The 24,467-nt window shown below is 33.8% G+C and overlaps 1 protein-coding gene across 1 annotated transcript in view; it reads left to right on the top strand.

The window, feature by feature from the left end:
- LOC134844718 (prolyl 4-hydroxylase subunit alpha-1-like) overlaps positions 1 to 24,467 on the top strand; it is a 59,195-nt gene that overhangs the window by 2,219 nt on the left and 32,509 nt on the right. Inside the window, exons 3-8 of the mRNA XM_063861532.1 lie at positions 273 to 435; positions 746 to 1,093; positions 3,262 to 3,405; positions 3,703 to 3,845; positions 4,735 to 4,966; positions 5,533 to 5,626. Coding sequence (XP_063717602.1) covers positions 273 to 435; positions 746 to 1,093; positions 3,262 to 3,405; positions 3,703 to 3,845; positions 4,735 to 4,966; positions 5,533 to 5,626 — 1,124 coding nt within the window. The remainder of the gene's footprint in view (positions 1 to 272; positions 436 to 745; positions 1,094 to 3,261; positions 3,406 to 3,702; positions 3,846 to 4,734; positions 4,967 to 5,532; positions 5,627 to 24,467) is intronic.

The raw sequence follows: 24,467 nt of genomic DNA, 5'->3' as shown, positions 1-24,467 counted from the left end.
TATGCATGTTAAATTAAAAAAAGTAGGCAGCAATAGTTTAGACTATTCGATTTAATTATTTTTTTTGAAATTCATTGTTTATGAATTTTTATCGGCTTACTTAGTTAGTTTTGCAGAAAACACGCCAGAATTACAAACTGAAAAACACAATTAACGACGACAAAAAACGTTGGCTAATTCATAAATATCAGTAGCGAGACAATCTTTCTTATGTTTTTAAGAAATGAAATCAATTTCTCTGAATTTGATTATTTTTCTTTTACTACTTTTAGTGATAACCAACTGCTCCAATTATCATAGCTCAAATTCTGAGTTGCTTCAACTAATTTCGAAGGATGTTGATTTTTCTCAGAGACTTAGTTCGTTGAAGAAAAAGTACCCATTAGTGAAAGATACACTTCGAGGATATCCGGAAATCCAAGCTGTACTCAAGAAGTAAGTCATAGATTCAAATTTTGGTTTTGGAAATGTTTTGAAAACTTTGTCAACATTTTTTTAGGTTGACCAAATTGGTTTTCTCAGATCTCGCAAATCATTCAAGTACCAAAAGAGGGACCCTCAAAGTCGGCAATAAGTCGAGTCCCTAAGAAGAAGGCTCCACACCACCTAACTTCGCCCCTGATTGTTGGTGTTGTAATAGTTTCGCAGGTTGATTGTCAACTAAAGTAAAAAAAAAACTATTTTTTATTCAAAAATTTGAGCCTCAATTTTTCCATTGTTTGTATGAAATACATCACTTTTTTAGTCGAATCATAACTAAATCAGCCCGCTCCAATGAAGTCATTATTGGCAACCCACTCAATCAGTTTTACACACTCCACAAATTCTCGACTCAGTGGCCGAAAGCAGTCCAAAAATTATCCAGAGCATCAGCTGAGATCCTCAGATTGTCAGCCGAAAGCGACGAGCCGAACCCACAATTGTCGGAGATAGTCGCCAAGTTGCTCGGGTTGTCACGTGAGATTTCACTCGTGGAAGTTGAAATAATTGAAGTTAAGAGGGCTGCTCAGTCTATTTTGAGGCTGCAGGAGTTTTACCATTTGGATGCAGGGGATATTTTGCAGGGGAGGATTGAGAATTATTCAGCTGCTAGGTTTGTCGAATGTTGTTTGATTTTCAATTAGTTCAAAAGTTTCAACTTCTTGAAATAGTTTTAAAATGTGTTTGAAGTTACTCATAATTTTTGATTTCGACATTTATTTTGCTAAAATAACGATGGCTGATTAAAACTTAGCGCAACTCTTAGGTGCAGCAATTTTTGGGATCTTTGTCAAATCTTGAAAAATCTTTGAAAATTTTAACAAGAATCTTGAAGACTATAGTAAAAATTGTTTAAGAAAATTGCAAGAATCTTGAAGACAAAAAACAAAGATTGCAAGGAATCTTGCAGATTTTAAGTTTTTTAATGCGGCTGTTGCGAGCGCTTTAAAAACGAGCAATAAAAAATGTGAAATTTGAGCTATCAAAACTTTTTGAGCTACAAAATGAATAATGGCGACCATGAATTAACTAAAAATCACCAGAGCAAAATTCATCTTCTGCTAGAAAATTTGCAAGGTTTCTGATGATTTTAAATTCCCTAGAAGTCAAGAAATTATTGTCACAAAAAGTAATTAGATTTTTTTTGAAACAATTATTTCATGACTTCTCTAATTAACTAAAAACAGTCACACTTTTAGTTTGCTCATGACAGCAGAAGGATTTGGAAGTTTAGAGCAATAACAAAAAAATTGACTTCAGAAACAATAAGGCCAAATCCGCCTTGCATCCTTGTGAGCTTATTCGAGCTTTTTTTCAAAAACTGTAAGATGAATGATTCATGTTTTGATTCAAGTTCCAACTATAATTCCGACTTTTGTAAAGAAAGTAATGGACTATTTGAGGTCGGGGTGGTTTTTTTCTTCAGACAAATTTCGACCATTTAAATAGTCATTTTTTCGGTTTTTTTATCATTCAAAAAGTATTGCTGTACTCAGTTTAAATTTAAAAAGATATTTCACCTGTGATAGTTTTTGGTAGAGTTATAGAAGTTAAAAGATAGCCATATATTTCGCGCCATTAATGCGTAAGCGGTGATTTAATTCGTCTTAGAAATTGTTTCAATTTGGTTGAAGGAAGCTTGTTTGCCATAATTTATTTGTTACCTAGAAGCAAAATCTATCCTTATGTACATCAAATGGCGTGTTGGGTGATGATTCTCACAAACAGTATCAGTTTTTAAAAAGTCTTGTTTCATTTTATTTTTTTTTATTTTTCTACATTTAATTTTTTCAAGTTATTACTGCTCAATGGACCTAAAAAGGCATTCGTAATATTCAGGCTTTCGCCCTGATACAAGCAATCTTGTTTAATGTCGACAGTTTTTTGTAATGAGCCACTAAAAACAATCTCCGTGGTGTCTGTATGTAGTCCCAAATGTTGTTAATTTTCGGTTAACTTTTAAATAAGGCATTACTGTTAGTATATCAGGGCAAAGCCCTGAATGTTGCGACTGCCCCTTAATTCATATCGATTCGTTTTTGGAAAAAAGTATTGAAAAACTGTCAGTTTTGGACAAAATTAAAGATCAAGAGTGAAAATTCAAGTAGCAAATTTAATACGAGCGATTAGCTTAGCTAGCCTCAATTCACTTTAGAACCCTTTTGTTGGCGGCATAACTCGTCACGCATAAATAGTTTGCGTTACGCTCTCAGCATTATAAATAAAATGTTCAAAACGCGCATAACTTAGTCCAGAGAATGGCCAAATTGGTAATTTTCAAACTCCTAGAATTTTGCAACAATAATCGGAGGTAAAATATTATTTTTATTTGATTTCAAGGAGTCAATATCTTCAATGGGGTTTAAAAATTCTGCGTTAAAAACTAGTCTTTCGAGCGCCAAAATTTGACTGAATAAAAAAAACCACACCAAGCGTATATATTTAGTTTTCTTCGAAAGTCGGAACAAAAATCATAATAGAACAAGCTAAATTTAGAAAACTATTTTTGCATGTTGAAAAAAAGAAAAACAATTCTTTAGATGCTCATAATATCAAGAAGAAAAAAAGCTAACTGATTTTGCTAAACTCAAGTTTTTGATCGTAACTGTAGTGTCTTATCGACAAACAAAATTAAATTAAATGGAAAAGAATAATTTTATCGAGAGAATTTGTAAAATCTCACTTTCAGCTGAAGTTTTCAAATCTCCGGATAACTATGTGATATATATGATTTTCATCTGCACCGCTAGTCGGAACAAAAAAAAAACATTTTTTTTCCAGACCAATGACGGAAGACGAAGCCAGACTTACTATTCTCGCCGCCTTCACGAAAGCAGACTTCTGCCGGGTGACACAATGGGGCCAGCAGTTTCCTTCTCTTGGGTTTTCAATTCCAGATCTAGTCGAGCCAGTTCTGAGGAAAAGGCCAAACTCAAGCAGATAAATTTAAGTGATGATACTTACTTTGTTTTTTAAGACTTTTTGGAGGATTAATAGGTACAATGACCGAAAAATCACAGCTTTTTGACCCGATATTCAAATGATAAAAAAAACGAAAGTATCCTTGCTCAAAATATAATTATGTCAATAACAAAAAATATGATCCAAACAATCCAAAGTTTTCAAAAAACCCAAGATTTTTTTTCAAAGTTTGCATTACAAATTCTCGTGTGAATTTTTCCATATAAATTGTGTCTGCTTGAATTTGGCCCTGTCTCTAAGGAAACCCCCCACAAGAAGCCAATGTGCCTCCATGCAGTGCTTCTCAGGGGGGAGTGGGAAGTCATACTGCACAGGAAAGGATGACGTCACGAACAAATACCAGCAGACATGCAACCAACGTTACTTCTCAACTTTAGACAAAAGTTAGTTCGGGCTTTTCTAATGCTCAAATTATTTTGCAAGAAAGACATACATTGCCAAGACTTTTCCAAGACGAAAAAAGTTTACTAGAAATTTGCTCGATAAAATTGTTTTGACTAGGGAATCAGCGAACATCTGAGAAACTTTATGATATCCACGTGCCAGAAGGAATGCTTGTCCAAAAATTATTTTAGCCTATCAGAGTTAAATATTCAAAAGTTTGAAAGAACAAACGTGAAAAACAATCAAGTCTTGAGCAAATTCAAAGACCTTTGATTGGTTGAAATTTTGGGCATCCGGTCCTTCGCGCATAAAAATGGCCCCAGTTGGCTATATGTGTATGGATAGTTGACGTATGGATGCGAGACTAGTCTCATAGGGTGTATTTTTTTCATCTCTTAACCCGCCCTGATTTTTTAAATCGACCGATTTTACTGAATTGGAATTGTCTTCAAAAATGTAAATTAACCTAGGGGATTAGACCTTCTGACGACCCAAATGGTCCCCCCATTGGTTATATTGTACGACATCCACTTTTGGGCCAAGATTTTTTCTAAAGGCGCTAATATATAATATTTTTAAAGGGGATTGCACACCGAAAATACAAAATTGTTTGGTCAAAAGTTTCCAAAAAGTGCTTAAAAAAGTGCTCAAATTATTTAATCAAAATAGGTATTTTATAGTTTTTTTAGTGGTTTGGAAAAGCTTGAAAAACCAATTTGATCTAGCTAAAAAAAGTCGATCAACTAGAAAATCAATTTTATCGAGGCCCACGCCCGCAGATCCGCCAATGTTAAATGGTTAAATGGCGAAAACTTTGGATTGATGACAATGTTTACCTATTTGATCTAAATTCTGCTGAGAGAATCACACACTGATATGTACTTTTAGGCAAACCACGTTACCCGCCCTGTTTCCTGCATGCCTCCCACCCTGCTCTGATCTTGCAACCCACCCGAGTGGAATGGGTATCCCTGAACCCCCCAATATACATGTTCCACTCCATCTTCACCCCCCAGGAGTGTGACCAGTTTTGGAGGGTGGGGAGGAGCGAGGAGCAGGAGGGGGGAAGTGGGTCTGATGATAGTAGGGAGTCAGGCGCAAGAGGGGGAACCAACGAGTGGTACGTAAAGGGGAAGTCAATTTAGGGTGGTGCATCGACTAGCATGGGGGCTCAATTGCTAAAAAAAAATTCTGAAGCAAGTTTGTATCGTCTAGCTGAAACGTATAGTTGAAGCTAATGCGATACAATACCAACCAGAAAGTTTACAAAAGCCAAAAGGAACACCACTATCTTCACATCTATTCTAAAACTGTATCACAGAAAAAAACCGCGCCCAGGAAAATTTGACAAAAGTGCCTCAAAGCAATTCTATTCTAGCAGATATTGGAAAACCGCAAAACTTTTTGAAACCTTTTCCTCCTCCCAATGTTTTTCGGAACTCTGATTTACTTTTTTTTCATGACGATGGGACTTTTGTACAAAATTTATAGCCTTATTTTTAGTTGTCATAGACATTATGATTTCTGTGATTTTTTAAATTTGGATCTTTTGGTTCACATTTTTTCACTGATTCATTTTGGCTTCTGTTTTATACGTTTACATTTTTGGTACAGTTTTTTTTCACCGATTCACGAGATTTTCACTGTAAGACTAGATTCAAATTGTGATACCAAACTGGCTTTTAGGTTATCAGATTCGTTCGATGAAGTGTATTTGTTCACGAAGAGAGTGAGCCAATCCACTGGACTGAGTGCCGACTCAGAGAGCGAAGACTGGCAGGCAAGTTCAAGTGTATAACTAGACTTCAACAATAGATATAGACAACGGCAACCACCCGAATCAAAATTCGTCCCCATTTTGGTCTCTGTTTTTTCGATATAGGGTAAAAAAACTGAGTATAATTTTCAGAAAAACGTGCTGAATGAGTCCAATTTTTAGCCCAATTCGAAACATCCAGTCCAAATGAGCTGAATTAGAAACATTTTTCTAAAACAACCAATATGATAAATAATCGTTTATTTTCTGGGGAAAGACGTAGCATGCGAGCTATTCAGCTCTCTGTTGAAGACCGTTATTGTGCTCCCAATTAGGACCATTATGCAAACGGTTGGGTGAGTTTTCCTAGCGGGTTTTATGTTACTTCGCGCCCTCGTGCAACTAGCATAGATTATGTTGGGCTTCGTTTTTTAGCCATTTCACCGACTCTCGATTTCAAATGACTTGTGATCAAAAAAAATCAAAATCATTTGCATCAGAAATCATCAGTTGCATTGTTTTCTGTTTCAATTGATGCCCTTTTGATATAATTAAATTTTTTCATTGATTGATAGTTTGACCTAAAAACTGCAAGCTTATCAGGTTTACCGATAAAAATGTATGCCAAACAGCAAAACAATACGATTCTGCAAAAATGAATTGCCTTTAGTGAAACTCACAGGCAAGTGATATCCAGGGTTGCGGTCGCAGAGATAACTATGGCTGTTTCAAGCAGTGATCAGTGGCCACTTATCCATGGTCAGTACATTTTGAGTTAGGACCAAGGTGGTTAACTCATAGAGTAATTTCGGATAGGGTACACCGTCTGCTCGTCACGCTATCTTATTTTCGGCCGGATAGATTCGTGCAACTTCTTAGTCTAATACCGATCCTAATCTTACTCTTATACTTACTAGTCTCAGGGTGTTTAACTAGTCTCTGCTAGGCTCAATAGATCTAGGGTATACTGGTTTGTTGTGGCTGCTGAAGTTCTCTCGGAGAGACAACTAATTTCTAAGTTAAATTCAAATCTCTCTGGTGCTGAAATTACAAGTAATTTCAGCACTTACAAATAAGTGGGTTGTTAGTTAGATGGATCATGATTGGTTAATATTAAATATTTTACAGTGGGAAAATATCTAATTTATCCAATCATAAAATATAGTTTAGATCAGGTTCCACCCATCCGGGTTTTACAGAGTTTTTTAGAATTATCTTTCTGCAATTCAAAGGATGGATGATGAACGTTGGTATCGGGCGAACATCGTTTCTTCGTGTATCTTCTTGTGACAACGACTGTGTTTCCCAACGAAATCAATCTGATTTCAAAATGGTTTACTATGACGGGTTTTTCTGTATTATGTAGAGAACTTGTTTTGTGTTCAGCCGCGTCTGGGAATGGCGTGGAGATTGTGCGTGGAGGGGATGCCTTGTAACTCTGATCTGTACGTATACTTGAACATCGAGGTGGTCATTGGTCTAGTTCAATGAAGTCCTTTTCTGCGAAGTCAAGTCGTACTCTAAATCTTTTGAGTTGTGATTGTGGACGGCATTTTGGTTGTGGTTGGCCATTCTTTTTCGAGTGTAGTGGGATCACTTTGTCTTTGGATGTTCGTCTTTGTTGTTGTATGCTGATCTATATACTGCAAAGTATGTTTTACATTTTATAAAATTTTTATTAGTTCAATGTTTTAATTATGATTTTGATTAGTTGTTTTCACAAAAGCTTTTTGTTTTAGTTCGGTTATTTTGAAGAGTTACTCACCCTTGAGTACCTCTTATTAAAAATAGGAGTGTGGTCACAAAGCGTGGATGTACCGCGGTGGGTTAGGCCGGCTATAGAGCATGCTCAGGACGTCCTCTCTGGTGGGTTAGGCCAGGAGTGGGAGTATGATTTCGTGCGGTTTCTGTGAGAGGTCCTGTTATGTGATAACGTTTTATGTTGAGCTTATGGTGGTCTTTCTTATGTTCCGTTGGTTGTGTCCTTTTTTCAAAAATCAAATTGTTTTTGTTATGGGTTTGTCTTTCGACTTTTTTGTGTTTTATTATTTCTTTCTTAGACTTTATAATAGTCTTCAAAAGAATAAATTATCCAGTTTCAAACTGGGTTAATCCGGTTTGGGTACCGTTGGTTTTCTTTTCTTAGTCATGCTGTTATTTTATGATTTGTGGTGTTTAGTAAGCTGCGTTGGTTAGTTTGGTTTAGTATATAATTCCTTTCCAACCGGGTTAAAGGAAAGTTTGAAACTTGTTATTGTATGTTAGAGTTGTTGAGTGTGAAAACTTGAAACTAAAATTCATTATTTAAACAATTCTTTGTGGGCGAGCTGTGCGAGTTTGGATAGAATTCTTGTGCGAGTGAATGAAAATATCAAAAGGTTAGTACTGCATTTTTACTTTATCAATTTACTACATAGAATTTTAATTTTACTGCTAGTTTTGGGGAAAAGTTAAGTTACAAATTTTCATTATTATGAAATTTACTGCTTTTGGGAAAACAATTTATAAATTAATTCACTTCATTTGATATAAATTTTATAAAATTATTTTGTGGAGAATATTAATGAAGTTTAGAATAAATTTAACAAGTTTTTATTTTGTTTTTCTTGTTTTTTGCAGATGATCGTGGTATGAAGACTAAAAATCTAAAAGAAACATAAGTAAAGAATGGTTAGTATTTATTTTAAATTTATTAGTGAAGAATATGTATAAATTTTACTTACCTGTTAGTCGTCGGGGAAAAAACCGTGGCGGAAGATGTCGTGTATTATTTCTGAATTTGTTAGTAATTTTGCTAGTATGCGAATGATGTTTTTAGTTTGAAGCAGTGGCGAAAGCAATTGAAGTGCTTTAATAGTTTTTACTTCTTCGGTGTCAACTGCAAACTCATAAGGTGTGTTTTGAATGAGATTATATAAATTGTGACTGTACTTAGTGTTATGGATGAATTCTAATATAGGGATTTCTATAGGTTGGATAAATTCATGTGGGATAAGGAAGGGTCTGGATTCTTCTGCATTAAAGGTCTTCGTGATGGGACAAAATTTATACATCTGTGTTATTGGGTCATAGTTGCGGAGGATGCCGTGGAGGTTAGTGTCTTTTATGCAATATGTGAAATTTAGAAAAAATAGCGAAGTGTACTTTGAATTAAGAAACTGAAAACGGTGGTGTGGTTGTCTTGATGGAGTGTGGAGATCAAAATGATTTTGTATGAAGCGATAATACGTATATGTGTGGGTTCGTTTAGTGCGTAACATAATGTCGTGTGAGCAGTGCAAATCGCGTTCATGTGGTGCAAGGAAGTGGAAGGTTAGTGAAAATAATTGAAATTTTTCTTTAAAACTTTCATAAGCTTGCATGTCAGTTAGTGCTTCAGAGATGATGTGATCAAATTTTCGATCAAATATATTGAGTGTAAATACATATGGTGTTTTGATGAAAAATTTTTCTGTTAGTTGTGGGTTAGCGAAGCGGTCGTCATCTAAAAAATGGTCTTGGTTAGATCGGATGATATTATGATCGTAATATTCTAGCGTAAATTCGTTAGCTCGGGGTGCAGTGTATGTTTTTAGTGATTTTTTATATCCTATATAAGTAAATTGTCTGTGTGTTAATGGTGTGGTGAGTCGATATAGCATATCTCGATTTCTTTCTATATCGGTATGAGTATTAGATAATGGTAGGCAAAGGGGATTAGTAAAATGATAATATGTTGTCCAATGAAGTGTAGGCATTAAAACATGTTCATCTACAAAACTACGTGTGTCGTTAGTGTCGTTAGGTGTGTTTAAAGTATATTGTGGGAATGAAGGTAAGGTGATTGCTAGAAAATCTTTCGTGTTAGTGTGATGTGGATGGTTGATATATTCGCGGGCTGTTCCTGGTTTGGATGGGAATGGATGGTTCGGGAGTTTTCTTTTAAAAGTGTGGTAAGCTCTATTAGTGCTATTTGATGATTCGGTGGATGTGGATGATTGTGCTAATGATGTAGTATAAGCTGAAGAGGGTGTAGGAGTAGGTGGATTTGAGGATTCTACTGTGGATGAAATTTGATTTATAGTGAGGGTGTTAGGGTGTATTAGCTGTTGTTGTAGGGTTATAAAATTATCAAATTCTTGGGAGATTTGGGGAGTGTCGGGAGAATTAGATGATCGGTCGGAATGAAATGGAGAATAGGTTGGGGTTACTTGTGAAGCGTAAGAGGGAGTAGAAACGGACGGGAGTGGATTATTTGTTGGGATTGGTCGAAAAGGAGGCTTTGAAAAAACTGAGGAGTTGGTTTGAAAATTATTGGATGGAGATGGTTCGGAGTCTGCAAATTCGTCAGGGGTTTCTATAATCGGTTTATTTAGTTGTGAAATGGAGTATAAAACTGAAATATCTGAATTAGTGTCTGAATTCATGCTTGATGTTATATTACTATTTGGAAAATTGGGTGGTGGGAAAGCAAAAAGTGGAATTATTGTAATTGGAGTGTTGAGGTTGGTTGGGTGGGAATTTGAGCGGTGTAGGGATCCAAGTTGTCGGCTCATCGTGGGCTAAAAAAATTATTATTTTGAGACTGAAAAGCGGTGGTATGGGGTTGTTCTATAATTTGTTCATATGTATTTTCATCTTGTGAATGATGTGTCATTATGTGTTGTATGGGACTTTGCGATATGTTTGGTCTAAAATTTGGGTTATGTGTTATTGCTAAGTTTCGGAAATTTTGTGAGACTAATGATAATGGATGGTTATGTGGTAGGGGTGGCAAATGTGGTGCTGTAGGCGTTACTTCTATATTATTATGTTCTTCGTCGTACGTGTTCTGTCTTGTCGCTATTTTTGTGTTATATTCTTTTATTTGTGCGTCTAGAAGGATTTTGTTTATTGATGATGAAAAAATTCCAAAAAATCCTGCAAATAGTATGCGTGCTACACTTGCTTGTCTATTTACTTGTGTGTGTATAGCGCATGTATTATAGATTCCTTTTAGTAGTGAGAAAAGAAATCCTATAAAGTTAAACATTGCGTATAAAATAGTCAATTTTTCTAAGATGTAGTAGGGCCATCCTAGAAAATCGAGAATTTCATTTTTTAGTGTAACCAAGCTAAAAATATTTATAGGTGAAATATCTTGTGGTCTGTATTTTTCACCGTTTAGATATATATAATCTTTAATGTCTTTAAAATATCCGCTATAATCTTGTGTATAGATGTCTGCAAATCCTGCGGTTTCGGCAAGTTTGCGTAAGTTTTGGTCAATTGATTGTCTTCGTATAGTGTCCATTTGTGTTAATAATTCCTGGAATTGTTGTGTTCTAATGTGATGTTGGATATCAGATTTTGAATATATTCCAATTGATTGTAAATCTATATTTGGGTTTCGAGCAATAGCTCTAATGCTTTCGGGTGAAAATTTTTTGAGTGATTGCATTAATGTGGGGTATGGAGTAAGAAGATAATATTTATCTTCATCAGGATTCAATTGTACTACATTGTGGCTATTTTCTGATCCACATGGGACTGCGGTATCCCAAAAATATGTTCGTCTTGAGAGTGTGTCAACAAAATGTACTTTAATTTTATAAAAGATAGGGATTCTTTTATAGCATCTTTTATCTTCAAAAACATATAGTGGTGATACTTTTTTGGTACAAGTATAAAACCATAAAATGTTTCCTTCGTAGTCTAAAAAATTTGATCTATTTCCTGATAGTAAATATCCTGCGTAGGGTATTTTTAATACTGCTAGTGCAAGTGATTGTAGGATTTGTGTTCGTTCTAATTCGCATAGTTGGTGAAGTGTTTCTAATTCAGAGAGTGACATTTCCTGAAAAATTCGGCTAATTGTGTAGTCTAATTTCATATCTAAGTGAATATCGTAGTGGATATTACCAAAATAAGAATTATTCATTAGTGATAGTTCGTGTAGACGTGTGCTTTGAGTGTCATGTGGCTTTAGATGTCCACCAGGTTGACCATTATTTTTTTGAAAGTTAACTGGTATATATGATGTTCCTTCGTTTAAAGGATGACCTGTGGCATAAGGGTCAATTTTTACTTTTCCAGTGGTCATGTCGAAACCTTTTTCGTATTCAACTAATATTTCAGAATATTGTGTTTTGTGAAGTGGGTTTCTGTATTTGCATGCTAGTTCTGTTTCTTGATATATTTGAAAACGGGTTAATGTATTTTCTATATTATGGATGTTTCTAAAATCAGTACTTTGTTTTCGTGATGGATTTACTTGTTCATATGGAATTGATTGTATAAAATATTTCTCGTGAAATTTTATCATTCGGGCGTGTATTTTTGCTACTTGAAATGTTGTACATGTATCTTCGGGAAACCAAATAATTGTTGCTTGTGTTCGTGTTGTAGGGTCACAATAACCTTGATCGTTTTTACAGGGTAATCTAATTCCTTGATAGATCATTGTGTTGTCAGATAAATCTCGTGTGAGTTGAATTTTTTCGAGTTGTATTTTCCAATCGAAAAACATTATTTCTTGATATCCTTTATTTTTTGTGTCTGCTTTGCAGTTTGATGGATTATTTATACCAATGTGTGGTATCCAGTGCTTATCGTGTATGTCGTAAGTTAATCTTCCGTGTGCGCCATGGTATGGGTATTTTTCGTCTAATCTAATGTGTCCTTGATATCTTTCAAGTTCTGCTTGATGTACAGAATCGGAAAAAACTTGAAAATTTACTAGTTTTCTGTCGGTGTTTTTATTTCTTGTGATGTTTAGTCTGAGTAGCTCGTTTTTACAATCATTGGGATTTAGATGCAAAAGTCGTTCTATAATACTTTGGTAGAATGATTCATGGTCAAGTCGGTTTTTATTTCCGTTTGAAACTTGTGAACAATGTACTTTCTTTTCGGAAAATGTTGCTGTAAATTTATATCCTATGATTGTTGTTGCTCGGGCTTTTGAATAGAGTGTCGCTATTACATTTGTAGTTTCTATAGCTTGTGGTTCTGTTTCGCATTGTGATACTTGGTTTATTGCATATTTGTGTAGTGTTTTTTGTTCATTTTCTTCACAATCGTAATGTGTTACTAATAGGTCTTGGGGTCCTGTGCGAGGAGAAAGATTTATGTTCTGATCGGAGATTATTAGAAAAAGGAGTTGGAGAAAAATCAATGTTTTTAGAATATACATGTGTATGATAATCCTGAGTACGGGTTATAAAATGTGATGTAACCAATTGTTTTCTTGGTATATCTGTCGTATTTATATATTACTTCAGTTGTTATAAAAGGCGGTGGTAGCAATTGAGCTGTTATATTTGGTGGATTTAATGGATAAGGATGTTGAGCAATGTTGTTTAGCTTAACCGTGATTTCAAATTTTAATTGTAGGCTATTTTGTTGGAGTATTTGGATGTTATGGTCACGAATGTCTTCATGGATATCTTGTCTATATTGTAATCTATTAAGTGCCCAGTTGCGGAGTCGGTTACTTTCTGGGTGTTGTCCAAATAATGGTGGAGGTGCTGTGAATGTATTCCAGTCTAATCTTAAAGGGATATTTGTTGATGATTGTTCTCGATATCTAGCGTCGAGGTTATTTGGGAAATTTAAAGAAAAATGCGTCGGTGAAAACTGGCTTATTGATGGTGTTGATAGTAGTGATAATGTTTCTGGTAGTGATGATGATGTTGTTGTATCTGTAGAAATATCTATTGGATCATTTATTAAATTTGGTTCACCTTGTGTGAAAGATTGCGTTGTCCAATATGGTAGTCGTGATGTTTGGTTTGGGGGTTAAAGGGATTTTCACGTATTTGTTCAGATGTTGGTGTTGAACCTAAGTAATCTGAGGGAAGAGTTGAGGTGCTACGTTGTGAAAGAAGTGTAGGGGTTTCCGGTAATATGCCAATTGGGTTTTCCGGAGTACTTGGTGATGGGGACTGGGGTATATCAAAATGAACTCGGAGGGTTTGAAAGTTTCTATTTCGTCGTGGATGTATGATTTGTCTATTTATTTCAACTGCATTTTGGTTTTGACTAATATTTCGAATTCTACTTAATTCCTGTGGTAGTGTCGGGTATAAGTTATATGTTGGTTCACTCAGAGGTGCCTGTCGCTGAACTGGTTCTAGTGGTTCAGATAAGCGAGCGTGTCGTTCTTCAAAGGTATATGGGTTATCCTGGAAAGAAATTCGTGTAGATGTTTGGGGGTTTTGGGTAGTTGTAGGTGGTGTCGGGTTTTCTTGGGATGTTGTCGGTGAAGACTGACTGAGTGATTGTTGGTTAGCAATTTTTGATGGCTTTTTATTTATTCTTTTAGTGGAAAAATTTATGTTTATTATAGAATTCTTCTAGAAAAAGAATTAGGAGGATTGTTGCTAGGGCGAATGTGATGATTGCTTTCTTTGTACATTTGCATATTGTCAATATGAGGGATGTTAAAAATATTATGAAAATTACAAATAGTAAAAAAATATCTGTTCTACTAAAAATGGTTTGTATCATTTAAATAGATTTTGGGTTTTCGTGCCTGTGTATATGGTCAATGGCTTTGGAAAGTTGGAAGTGTATTTCAAATAGGGAATAGAAAACTAAAAAAATATTACAAAAAATGATTAAGATTAATACAAAAGCTTCGAAAGTATCAAAAAGAAATATGAATAAAATTTTAAATATTGTTAAAAAATTTATTAAAATGTTGAGAATTATGTTGACTGATCGAGAGAAGAGCATTTAAGAAATGGCTCTTGATCGAACATTTTTTGTTGTTTGGGGCAATTTTTAAATGTGGTCGAGTTATTTATTGGTTTTTTGACAAGTGGGTTGAGATTTGTGAAAAAGTGTTGGAGGCTAATTTTATGGTATTCGGGAGGTCTTCTTTTACTTTATTTTTATTTGTCAAGTTATCTGGGGTATTTTTGAGGTCTTTGTACTTTAGGCTAATTTAATATGGTTGTTCTTTTACTTTAGGCTAATTTAAAATTTTTGTTTGGGGGGTTTTTGAGGTCTGGGTTGGGAAAATATTGTTGATCTTTGCGTTTTTAGATAAGGGAGGGTTATGATATTATGGTGGTATTTGTTTTAGTTGTCAAGTTTGAGAAGCTTGCTTATTTTTGACCTGGAGGTTGTAAAGTTATAGTTATAGATATGCCTGAAGTGCAATATCTTTCGTCTAATTGGTTTGTGTTAGATTTTGAGAAGTTGACGGATTGGATGAATCCTATTGGCTAATTTTGAACTAAATTTGCTGTGTGATTGTCAGCATGTTATTTTGAAAAATGAAAGTTCAAAATGTTTCAGAGGTGCAAAGATTATTTATTTTAAAATTAAAGCTGTTTTTGAAATTCAACTTTCTTTAATATTTTAGATTGTGGGATGAATGTTTTATAGTTTTTACGTGGTTGATTTCTAAGTCGTGATGACTCTCTATGTTCTGACTTCTCGACTTGTTCTTGGGGGTTAATTTTTTCTATCATTTCTCTATTTTTCCTTTCTTTTTGAGGTATAATTTGATCTAGCTTTTTTGTATTGTTTTTGGTTGTAGTTTGTTTTCTATTTTGTTTTTCAAGGTGAATGTCGTTTTGTTTATTTATTTCGTTTTCCGTATGTAGGTGATTTTGAATAAATTTTAAACCTGTGAAGGAATATAATTGAGTTAGTTCGCGTAGTGTGTATTCTTTTGGGTAGTAAGGCAATAGATTGTTTCTATGTTGAACAATTTCTTTTTGGTCTCAATCGGTGATTTTATATGTTACGTCGGTGGGTTTGGCGATTATTTGGTATGGTCCTTTACGAAGGGGTTGTAATTTTTTAGAAATTCCTTTTTGTGTATTAAAATTTGGTATTAAGACAAAGGTTCCAATTTTTAAATCGGAGGCTGGTGTAAAACGTGAATTGATTTGTTCGTTAATGTTTTGTCTTTGTAGCAATTTTTTTGTTACTTTTTGATAAATTTCGTTGTGTTTTTTATCTCTATTCAAAATCCATTCGGTATGTGTACCGGAGGCTAATTTTAGGATTTGTGGGTGATGAAAATGATCTTCATCATGTGTGTGTAAAGGTAGGTTATAGCAAATTGAGTCTTTATTCGGTTGACAATGACCTTGTGCATTTTTATGAGAGTTTGCTGTAAACATAATTGGTTTACGTGGCTTTTGATTAAAAACCATTTCATATGGTGACATTCCTAGAGTTGTCGTGATTTGTGAATTATATGCTAAGGGAAATAGTTTTACATCTGCTGACCATTCTGTGTATCTTGTATCATTTCCGTTTATGATACATCTAAGATATTCTTGTAGTGAACGGTTCATAACTTCGACTAAACCGTTAGTCCAAGGTGCATGAGATGTACGTGGTTTGTGCTTAATGTTGTATAAACGACATAGTGTGATGATTTCATTATTTATGAATTCTGTACCGTTGTCTGTAACTAGAATTTCGGGTAATCCGAACTTGGCTATCCAGTGTTCGTAAAGTGTTGTGTGAGCATAGTAATCGTTACAATGTGGTACTGGGTTGAGTGCTACATAGTGTGTAAAAGCGTCAACAATTACCATAATGTATGAATTTCCTTCAGAGGATGGTAAAATTGGTCCTTTTGTGTCAAATGATATACGGTGGTTAAAATATAAACTGTGTCCTTTAAAATCTTGTTTTTGTGCTATTTGTGTTTGATTTGGGTAAGGTTTATTTAGCTGACATACTATACAATCATTGCATAGTACTTTTATCCAAATTGGTGCATTTGGGAAATAGAAATTTTGTATAAAATTTGAATATGTTTTCTCTGATCCAGAGTGTCCTTTAATGTTTTGTGTATGTGAAATGTTAAAAGCTATGAGAATCATACTTAAAGGGAGACAGGGAACTGTAGATTCGTTTAATTGATATTCTAGAAGATCTGTGTTTTCATTAATTGTTGTACTATTAAATTTTCGAAAATATCGGAGGAGTGTTTTATTTCCTAAAATTGTGGTATCTGCCTTTACGGGTTTAGTTTTGTATTTGTGCCATGATTTTAGTTGTCGAATTACTGGGTCAAGATTTTGATATTGTTTCAAGGTATTAATTGTAATTTTTTCTGTTGAAGGGAGAAAAATGTTTTCAATTTCTAATTTGGATAAAGGAATTGTGTCAAGTGGGTCATGGAGGTTGAAAACTTGATTTATTGTGTATTTTGAATCATTCGTTTGTGGTCCTGATACATTTATTTTATCGGTTAAATTTTCTTTTTCAATTAATGGAAAAAGATCTTTTTTATGCGAGTGTTGTTTCACTCGTTTTTGTTGGGTGTTATTTGTTATCCATTGTGAGTATGGAATTGGTTGGAAAGTTGATGTTCCAAGTAGATCAACTTCGTAGTGGTTATCTTGGCAATCTAAGTAAAGTGGGAAGTGTTGGAGATTATTTATTTGTGAATGTTCAATGTCAGTTTTTACTGCATATTTGCATTCTAATCGGGGTGATGTTTCATCTTTTGCAAGGTAAAGTTTTATATTTTGTGGTATTTCAACTGTAGTTTTTCGTGAAAGTAATTCAGGTGGTGTATTTCGGCTTAATGTATCTGGTAATGCGAGATTTTTTCCTGCTGTCCAAACTATATGTAAGTTTGGAAATTTCATTAGTATTAATTGAAATCTATAAACTCGGTGATTTGGATTTGACTTCTGTGTAAAGAGAAAAATGATTGGTTTATGATCTGTGAATAGAACTGTTGGATGTTTTGATCCAAGTATTAGAAATTCATATTCTGTAAGTGTATAAATGATAGCTGTACATTCTCTCATTAGAGTTGAGAGTCGTAGCTCTGCTTGAGTGAATAATCGGGAATTTGCTGATATAAGGTTCATTTTATTTGTATCGTTGTTTGATTGTAATAATGCTGCGCCGATGCCAAAATTGGAAGCATCGCACATTGCATAGAATGGTTGATTTGGGTCTGGAATTGTGTTTGAAATTTGTTCAGTTAAAAGTTTTTTAACTTCTTCAAATCGTGTTTGATGTTCAGTATTCCATTCAAAATTATTTTGTTGTCTTAGGATATTATAAAATGGTCTTAAATATAATTGCATTTTATAAACGTATTTGCTTAAGAAGTTTAACATTCCAAGGAATTCTTGGATTTTCTTTTTGTTTGTTGGTGGTTGAAGTTTTTGAATAACATCAATGCGTGATTTCAATGAAGTGATTGTGTTTCTTTCTATGTTATGTCCTAAAAATTTAACTCTTGTTAAGAAGAAGTGAGATTTGTCGGGGGCGGCCTTCAGATTTTCGTTCTGAAGTATTTATGATAGTGTTCTAAAACTGTAAACATTTCTTCTTTTGTCTGTGATTGCATAAAAACATCGTCTAAATAGGTGATTGCGTTTTTCTTAAGTATTAGTGGTCTAAAAATTTTGCTCATAAAAGCTGAAAATGCTGCTGGTCCTATGGATATTCCATAGAATAGGCGGTTGAATTCGTATTGTTGATTTCCAATAACAAATTGTGTTAAACGTCGTGATTGTTCATCTAGTGGCATTTGATTGTATGCACTATTCATGTCTGCGGTTGTAAAGTATTTTCCGTTTATTTTTGTTAAAATAACTTGTATTGGTTCAATAGGCCAATTGCATTTTGATTCGTCTTTTAGTGAATTGAGATATCTAGCGTCTAAAACTATTTTTAATGATTCTCCTTTTGCTAGGATAATAACAGGGTTAATAAATGTGTTACCTTTTGGTTGTTCTTCTTTGCTTACCGGTGAGATAATTTTGTATTGTTCTAAGATATCAAGTAATCTATTTACTTTGTCGTGTAAATGAATTGGTACTTTACTAGCTCTTTGTTTCTTGAATACTGCGTCAGATTTTAACGGGAGATGTAGTGATGAACTGATTTTTCCAACATCAAATTTTGATGTTGCATAGACTGATGAATATTTTATTAGCTGTTTAGCTAACTTATCAAATTCGTCTTGTGTTATTTGTGAATGTTGGAAGTTAAACATTGTTTAAAACTTTTGTTGATGTTCTGTATAGTTGGTTATGTTGAGTATAGGTTTGAAATATGGGGTTTTTGTGAAATAGTCTGTATTTTTTTTTCATTACTTATTATATTATTGATGGATATTTCTTCGTTAAGAATTGTGGATTGACAAATATCTAATAATTGGAGTATATTATTTACGCGGTATGCTTTTTCATGTATGGGTGATATTGTAGCGTTTGTTTTGCAATATCCCAAAAGTCCTAAGGGTAATGTTACTTCGTATGGTGTATTGTTATATATATGCAACGAAATGGTGTCTGAATTCGTATTTTTCAAATATTTTATCGATAAGATCGTGATTTTGAAAAACTTATGTATAGGTTTAAATTCAAAGTCTGACATAAAGAGTTGTTGTTTATTTTGATTTTTATCATATTGGTGAACTTGTTTTATTAAAAAGTTATATATATCTCCTGATAGTGGTTTCAGGTGTTTCCGTTTTTGGTTATAAATTGGGTAAAATTTTGAAAAGAATGGTGGTTGTTTATTTAATCTTTGAAAAAATGTTAGAGCTGTATTTTTTGTTTTTGTATATTTATCTTTGATTAGTATTTTACTATTCAATATGTTGATTGTTGGTATATATTTCGAGATAAATGGTATGCCAATGATATTGTGCTTAATATCCGTGATATGAAACATCTGTTTAAATGGTTTGTTTAGAATTTTGTTTTGTTCCATTGTTTTTGTGGGAAGAAGGAATAATTGAACTTTTCCATAATTTATTAGTGTTGATCCTTGTGCTGTTGCTAGTTTACTAGAGGTTGCAAGAGGCGTTAATTTTGGGTGTAATGTTTTGATTTTATTCCATGTGGGAATGTTAATTATGTTTGATTATGCTCCTGAATCAATTAAAAAATCAATTTCAAGGTCTGGTGGTTGAAATTCCTTGTTTGTTGGGCTTTCTAAAAGAAATGGTATTGTCCAAATTTTTTCTTTGGGTTGTTCTTTTTGTATATTTTGGTAAATGTGATTCGTATTCAAGCTTTTTATTTTGTCATTTTAGTTGGGTTTACTTACCGTTTTAATTTCGTTTATGTCTTGTGCAGTTTGTGTAGAATTGATGGGTTCAATGTAATAATTGTGAAGAAGATCCAACTGATTTTCATATATATGTGATGCAAAAGGTTGTTCATATATAATAGGTTCGTAGTCGTTTTCGACTGCTATCATATTGATGGAAATGGTATTTTCTGTATCACTTTCTGTGTCTGATGATTCACAGTTTATTTGATTTAATTGTAGTTCGTTATTTCCTGTGTCATCAATTCCTGGGGGGTCTGATGTTGTTTCTTCATTTGATTGTACTTGATTGATTTGTCTCTGATGTTTTGGTGTACTATCTCTGTGTCGATGTTTAGAATTATCATAATGGTTATTATTTCGGTGTGGTGATTGAGAATAATTTCTATATCGATTATTATAACTTGAATTTCGATTTTGTGAATTATTCCGTGATCTGTTTTGATAATTATTATTTGATCTGTGATAGTTTGATCTGCTATATGAGTTATTTCTTGATTGGTTGTTCGGGTAATTCTGATTTCGATTGTTCGAATAACTTCTATTTCTAAAATATCAAAAGGTTAGTACTGCATTTTTACTTTATCAATTTACTACATAGAATTTTAATTTTACTGCTAGTTTTGGGGAAAAGTTAAGTTACAAATTTTCATTATTATGAAATTTACTGCTTTTGGGAAAACAATTTATAAATTAATTTACTTCATTTGATATAAATTTTATCAAATTACTTTGTGGAGAATATTAATGAAGTTTAGAATAAATTTAACAAGTTTTTATTTTGTTTTTCTTGTTTTTTGCAGATGATCGTGGTATGAAGACTAAAAATCTAAAAGAAACATAAGTAAAGAATGGTTAGTATTTATTTTAAATTTATTAGTGAAGAATATGTATAAATTTTACTTACCTGTTAGTCGTCGGGGAAAAAACCGTGGCGGAAGATGTCGTGTATTATTTCTGAATTTGTTAGTAATTTTGCTAGTATGCGAATGATGTTTTTAGTTTGAAGCAGTGGCGAAAGCAATTGAAGTGCTTTAATAGTTTTTAGTTCTTCGGTGTCAACTGCAAACTCATAAGGTGTGTTTTGAATGAGATTATATAAATTGTGACTGTACTTAGTGTTATGGATGAATTCTAATATAGGGATTTCTATAGGTTGGATAAATTCATGTGGGATAAGGAAGGGTCTGGATTCTTCTGCATTAAAGGTCTTCGTGATGGGACAAAATTTATACATCTGTGTTATTGGGTCATAGTTGCGGAGGATGCCGTGGAGGTTAGTGTCTTTTATGCAATATGTGAAATTTAGAAAAAATAGCGAAGTGTACTTTGAATTAAGAAACTGAAAACGGTGGTGTGGTTGTCTTGATGGAGTGTGGAGATCAAAATGATTTTGTATGAAGCGATAATACGTATATGTGTGGGTTCGTTTAGTGCGTAACATAATGTCGTGTGAGCAGTGCAAATCGCGTTCATGTGGTGCAAGGAAGTGGAAGGTTAGTGAAAATAATTGAAATTTTTCTTTAAAACTTTCATAAGCTTGCATGTCAGTTAGTGCTTCAGAGATGATGTGATCAAATTTTCGATCAAATATATTGAGTGTAAATACATATGGTGTTTTGATGAAAAATTTTTTTGTTAGTTGTGGGTTAGCGAAGCGGTCGTCATCTAAAAAATGGTCTTGGTTAGATCGGATGATATTATGATCGTAATATTCTAGCGTAAATTCGTTAGCTCGGGGTGCAGTGTATGTTTTTAGTGATTTTTTTTATCCTATATAAGTAAATTGTCTGTGTGTTAATGGTGTGGTGAGTCGATATAGCATATCTTGATTTCTTTCTATATCGGTATGAGTATTAGATAATGGTAGGCAAAGGGGATTAGTAAAATGATAATATGTTGTCCAATGAAGTGTAGGCATTAAAACATGTTCATCTACAAAACTACGTGTGTCGTTAGTGTCGTTAGGTGTGTTTAAAGTATATTGTGGGAATGAAGGTAAGGTGATTGCTAGAAAATCTTTCGTGTTAGTGTGATGTGGATGGTTGATATATTCGCGGGCTGTTCCTGGTTTGGTTGGGAATGGATGGTTCGGAAGTTTTCTTTTAAAAGTGTGGTAAGCTCTATTAGTGCTATTTGATGATTCGGTGGATGTGGATGATTGTGCTAATGATGTAGTATAAGCTGAAGAGGGTGTAGGAGTAGGTGGATTTGAGGATTCTACTGTGGATGAATTTTGATTTATAGTGAGGGTGTTAGGGTGTATTAGCTGTTGTTGTAGGGTTATAAAATTATCAAATTCTTGGGAGATTTGGGGAGTATCGGGAGAATTAGATGATCGGTCGGAATGAAATGGAGAATAGGTTGGGGTTACTTGTGAAGCGTAAGAGGGAGTAGAAACGGACGGGAGTGGATTATTTGTTGGGATTGGTCGAAAAGGAGGCTTTGAAAAAACTGAGGAGTTGATTTGAAAATTATTGGATGGAGATGGTTCGGAGTCTGCAAATTCGTCAGGGGTTTCTATAATCGGTTTATTTAGTTGTGAAATGGAGTATAAAACTGAAATATCTGAATTAGTGTCTGAATTCATGCTTGATGTTATATTACTATTTGGAAAATTGGGTGGTGGGAAAGCAAAAAGTGGAATTATTGTAATTGGAGTGTTGAGGTTGGTTGGGTGGGAATTTGAGCGGTGTAGGGATCCAAGTTGTCGGCTCATCGTGGGCTAAAAAAATTATTATTTTGAGACTGAAAAGCGGTGGTATGGGGTTGTTCTATAATTTGTTCATATGTATTTTCATCTTGTGAATGATGTGTCATTATGTGTTGTATGGGACTTTGCGATATGTTTGGTCTAAAATTTGGGTTATGTGTTATTGCTAAGTTTCGGAAATTTTGTGAGACTAATGATAATGGATGGTTATGTGGTAGGGGTGGCAACTGTGGTGCTGTAGGCGTTACTTCTATATTATTATGTTCTTCGTCGTACGTGTTCTGTCTTGTCGCTATTTTTGTGTTATATTCTTTTATTTGTGCGTCTAGAAGGATTTTGTTTATTGATGATGAAAAAATTCCAAAAAATCCTGCAAATAGTATGCGTGCTACACTTGCTTGTCTATTTACTTGTGTGTGTATAGCGCATGTATTATAGATTCCTTTTAGTAGTGAGAAAAGAAATCCTATAAAGTTAAACATTGCGTATAAAATAGTCAATTTTTCTAAGATGTAGTAGGGCCATCCTAGAAAATCGAGAATTTCATTTTTTAGTGTAACAAAGCTAAAAATATTTATAGGTGAAATATCTTGTGGTCTGTATTTTTCACCGTTTAGATATATATAATCTTTAATGTCTTTAAAATATCCGCTATAATCTTGTGTATAGATGTCTGCAAATCCTGCGGTTTCGGCAAGTTTGCGTAAGATTTGGTCAATTGATTGTCTTCGTATAGTGTCCATTTGTGTTAATAATTCCTGGAATTGTTGTGTTCTAATGTGATGTTGGATATCAGATTTTGAATATATTCCAATTGATTGTAAATCTATATTTGGGTTTCGAGCAATAGCTCTAATGCTTTCGGGTGAAAATTTTTTGAGTGATTGCATTAATGTGGGGTATGGAGTAAGAAGATAATATTTATCTTCATCAGGATTCAATTGTACTACATTGTGGCTATTTTCTGATCCACATGGGACTGCGGTATCCCAAAAATATGTTCGTCTTGAGAGTGTGTCAACAAAATGTACTTTAATTTTATAAAAGATAGGGATTCTTTTATAGCATCTTTTATCTTCAAAAACATATAGTGGTGATACTTTTTTGGTACAAGTATAAAACCATAAAATGTTTCCTTCGTAGTCTAAAAAATTTGATCTATTTCCTGATAGTAAATATCCTGCGTAGGGTATTTTTAATACTGCTAGTGCAAGTGATTGTAGGATTTGTGTTCGTTCTAATTCGCATAGTTGGTGAAGTGTTTCTAATTCAGAGAGTGACATTTCCTGAAAAATTCGGCTAATTGTGTAGTCTAATTTCATATCTAAGTGAATATCGTAGTGGATATTACCAAAATAAGAATTATTCATTAGTGATAGTTCTTGTAGACGTGTGCTTTGAGTGTGATGTGGCTTTAGATGTCCACCAGGTTGACCATTATTTTTTTGAAAGTTAACTGGTATATATGATGTTCCTTCGTTTAGAGGATGACCTGTGGCATAAGGGTCAATTTTTACTTTTCCAGTGGTCATGTCGAAACCTTTTTCGTATTCAACTAAGATTTCAGAATATTGTGTTTTGTGAAGTGGATTTCTGTATTTGCATGCTAGTTCTGTTTCTCGATATATTTGAAAACGGGTTAATTTATTTTCTATATTATGGATGTTTCGAAAATCATTACTTCGTTTTCGTGATGGATTTACTTGTTCATATGGGATTGATTGTATGAAATATTTTTCGTGAAATTTTATTATTCGAGCGTGTATTTTTGCTACTTGAAATGTTGTACATGTGTCTTCGGGGAACCAAACAATTGTTGCTTGTGTTCGTGTTGTAGGGTCACAATAGCCTTGATCATTTTTACAGGGTAATCTAATTCCTTGATAGATCATTGTGTTGTCAGATAAATCGCGTGTGAGTTGTGTTTTTTCGAGTTGTATTTTCCAATCGAAAAACATGATTTCTTGATATCCTTTATTTTTTGTGTCTGCTTTGCAGTTTGAGGGGTTATTCATACCAATGTGTGGTATCCAGTGTTTATCGTGTATGTCGTAAGTTAATCTTCCGTGTGCGCCATGGTATGGGTATTTTTCGTCTAATCTAATGTGTCCTTGATATCTTTCAAGTTCTGCTTGA

The sequence above is a fragment of the Symsagittifera roscoffensis genome, chromosome 4, assembly GCF_963678635.1.
Source record: "Symsagittifera roscoffensis chromosome 4, txSymRosc1.1, whole genome shotgun sequence".
Classification (NCBI taxonomy): Eukaryota; Metazoa; Xenacoelomorpha; order Acoela; family Convolutidae; genus Symsagittifera; species Symsagittifera roscoffensis.
This window is presented reverse-complemented; position numbering and strand designations above follow the sequence as displayed.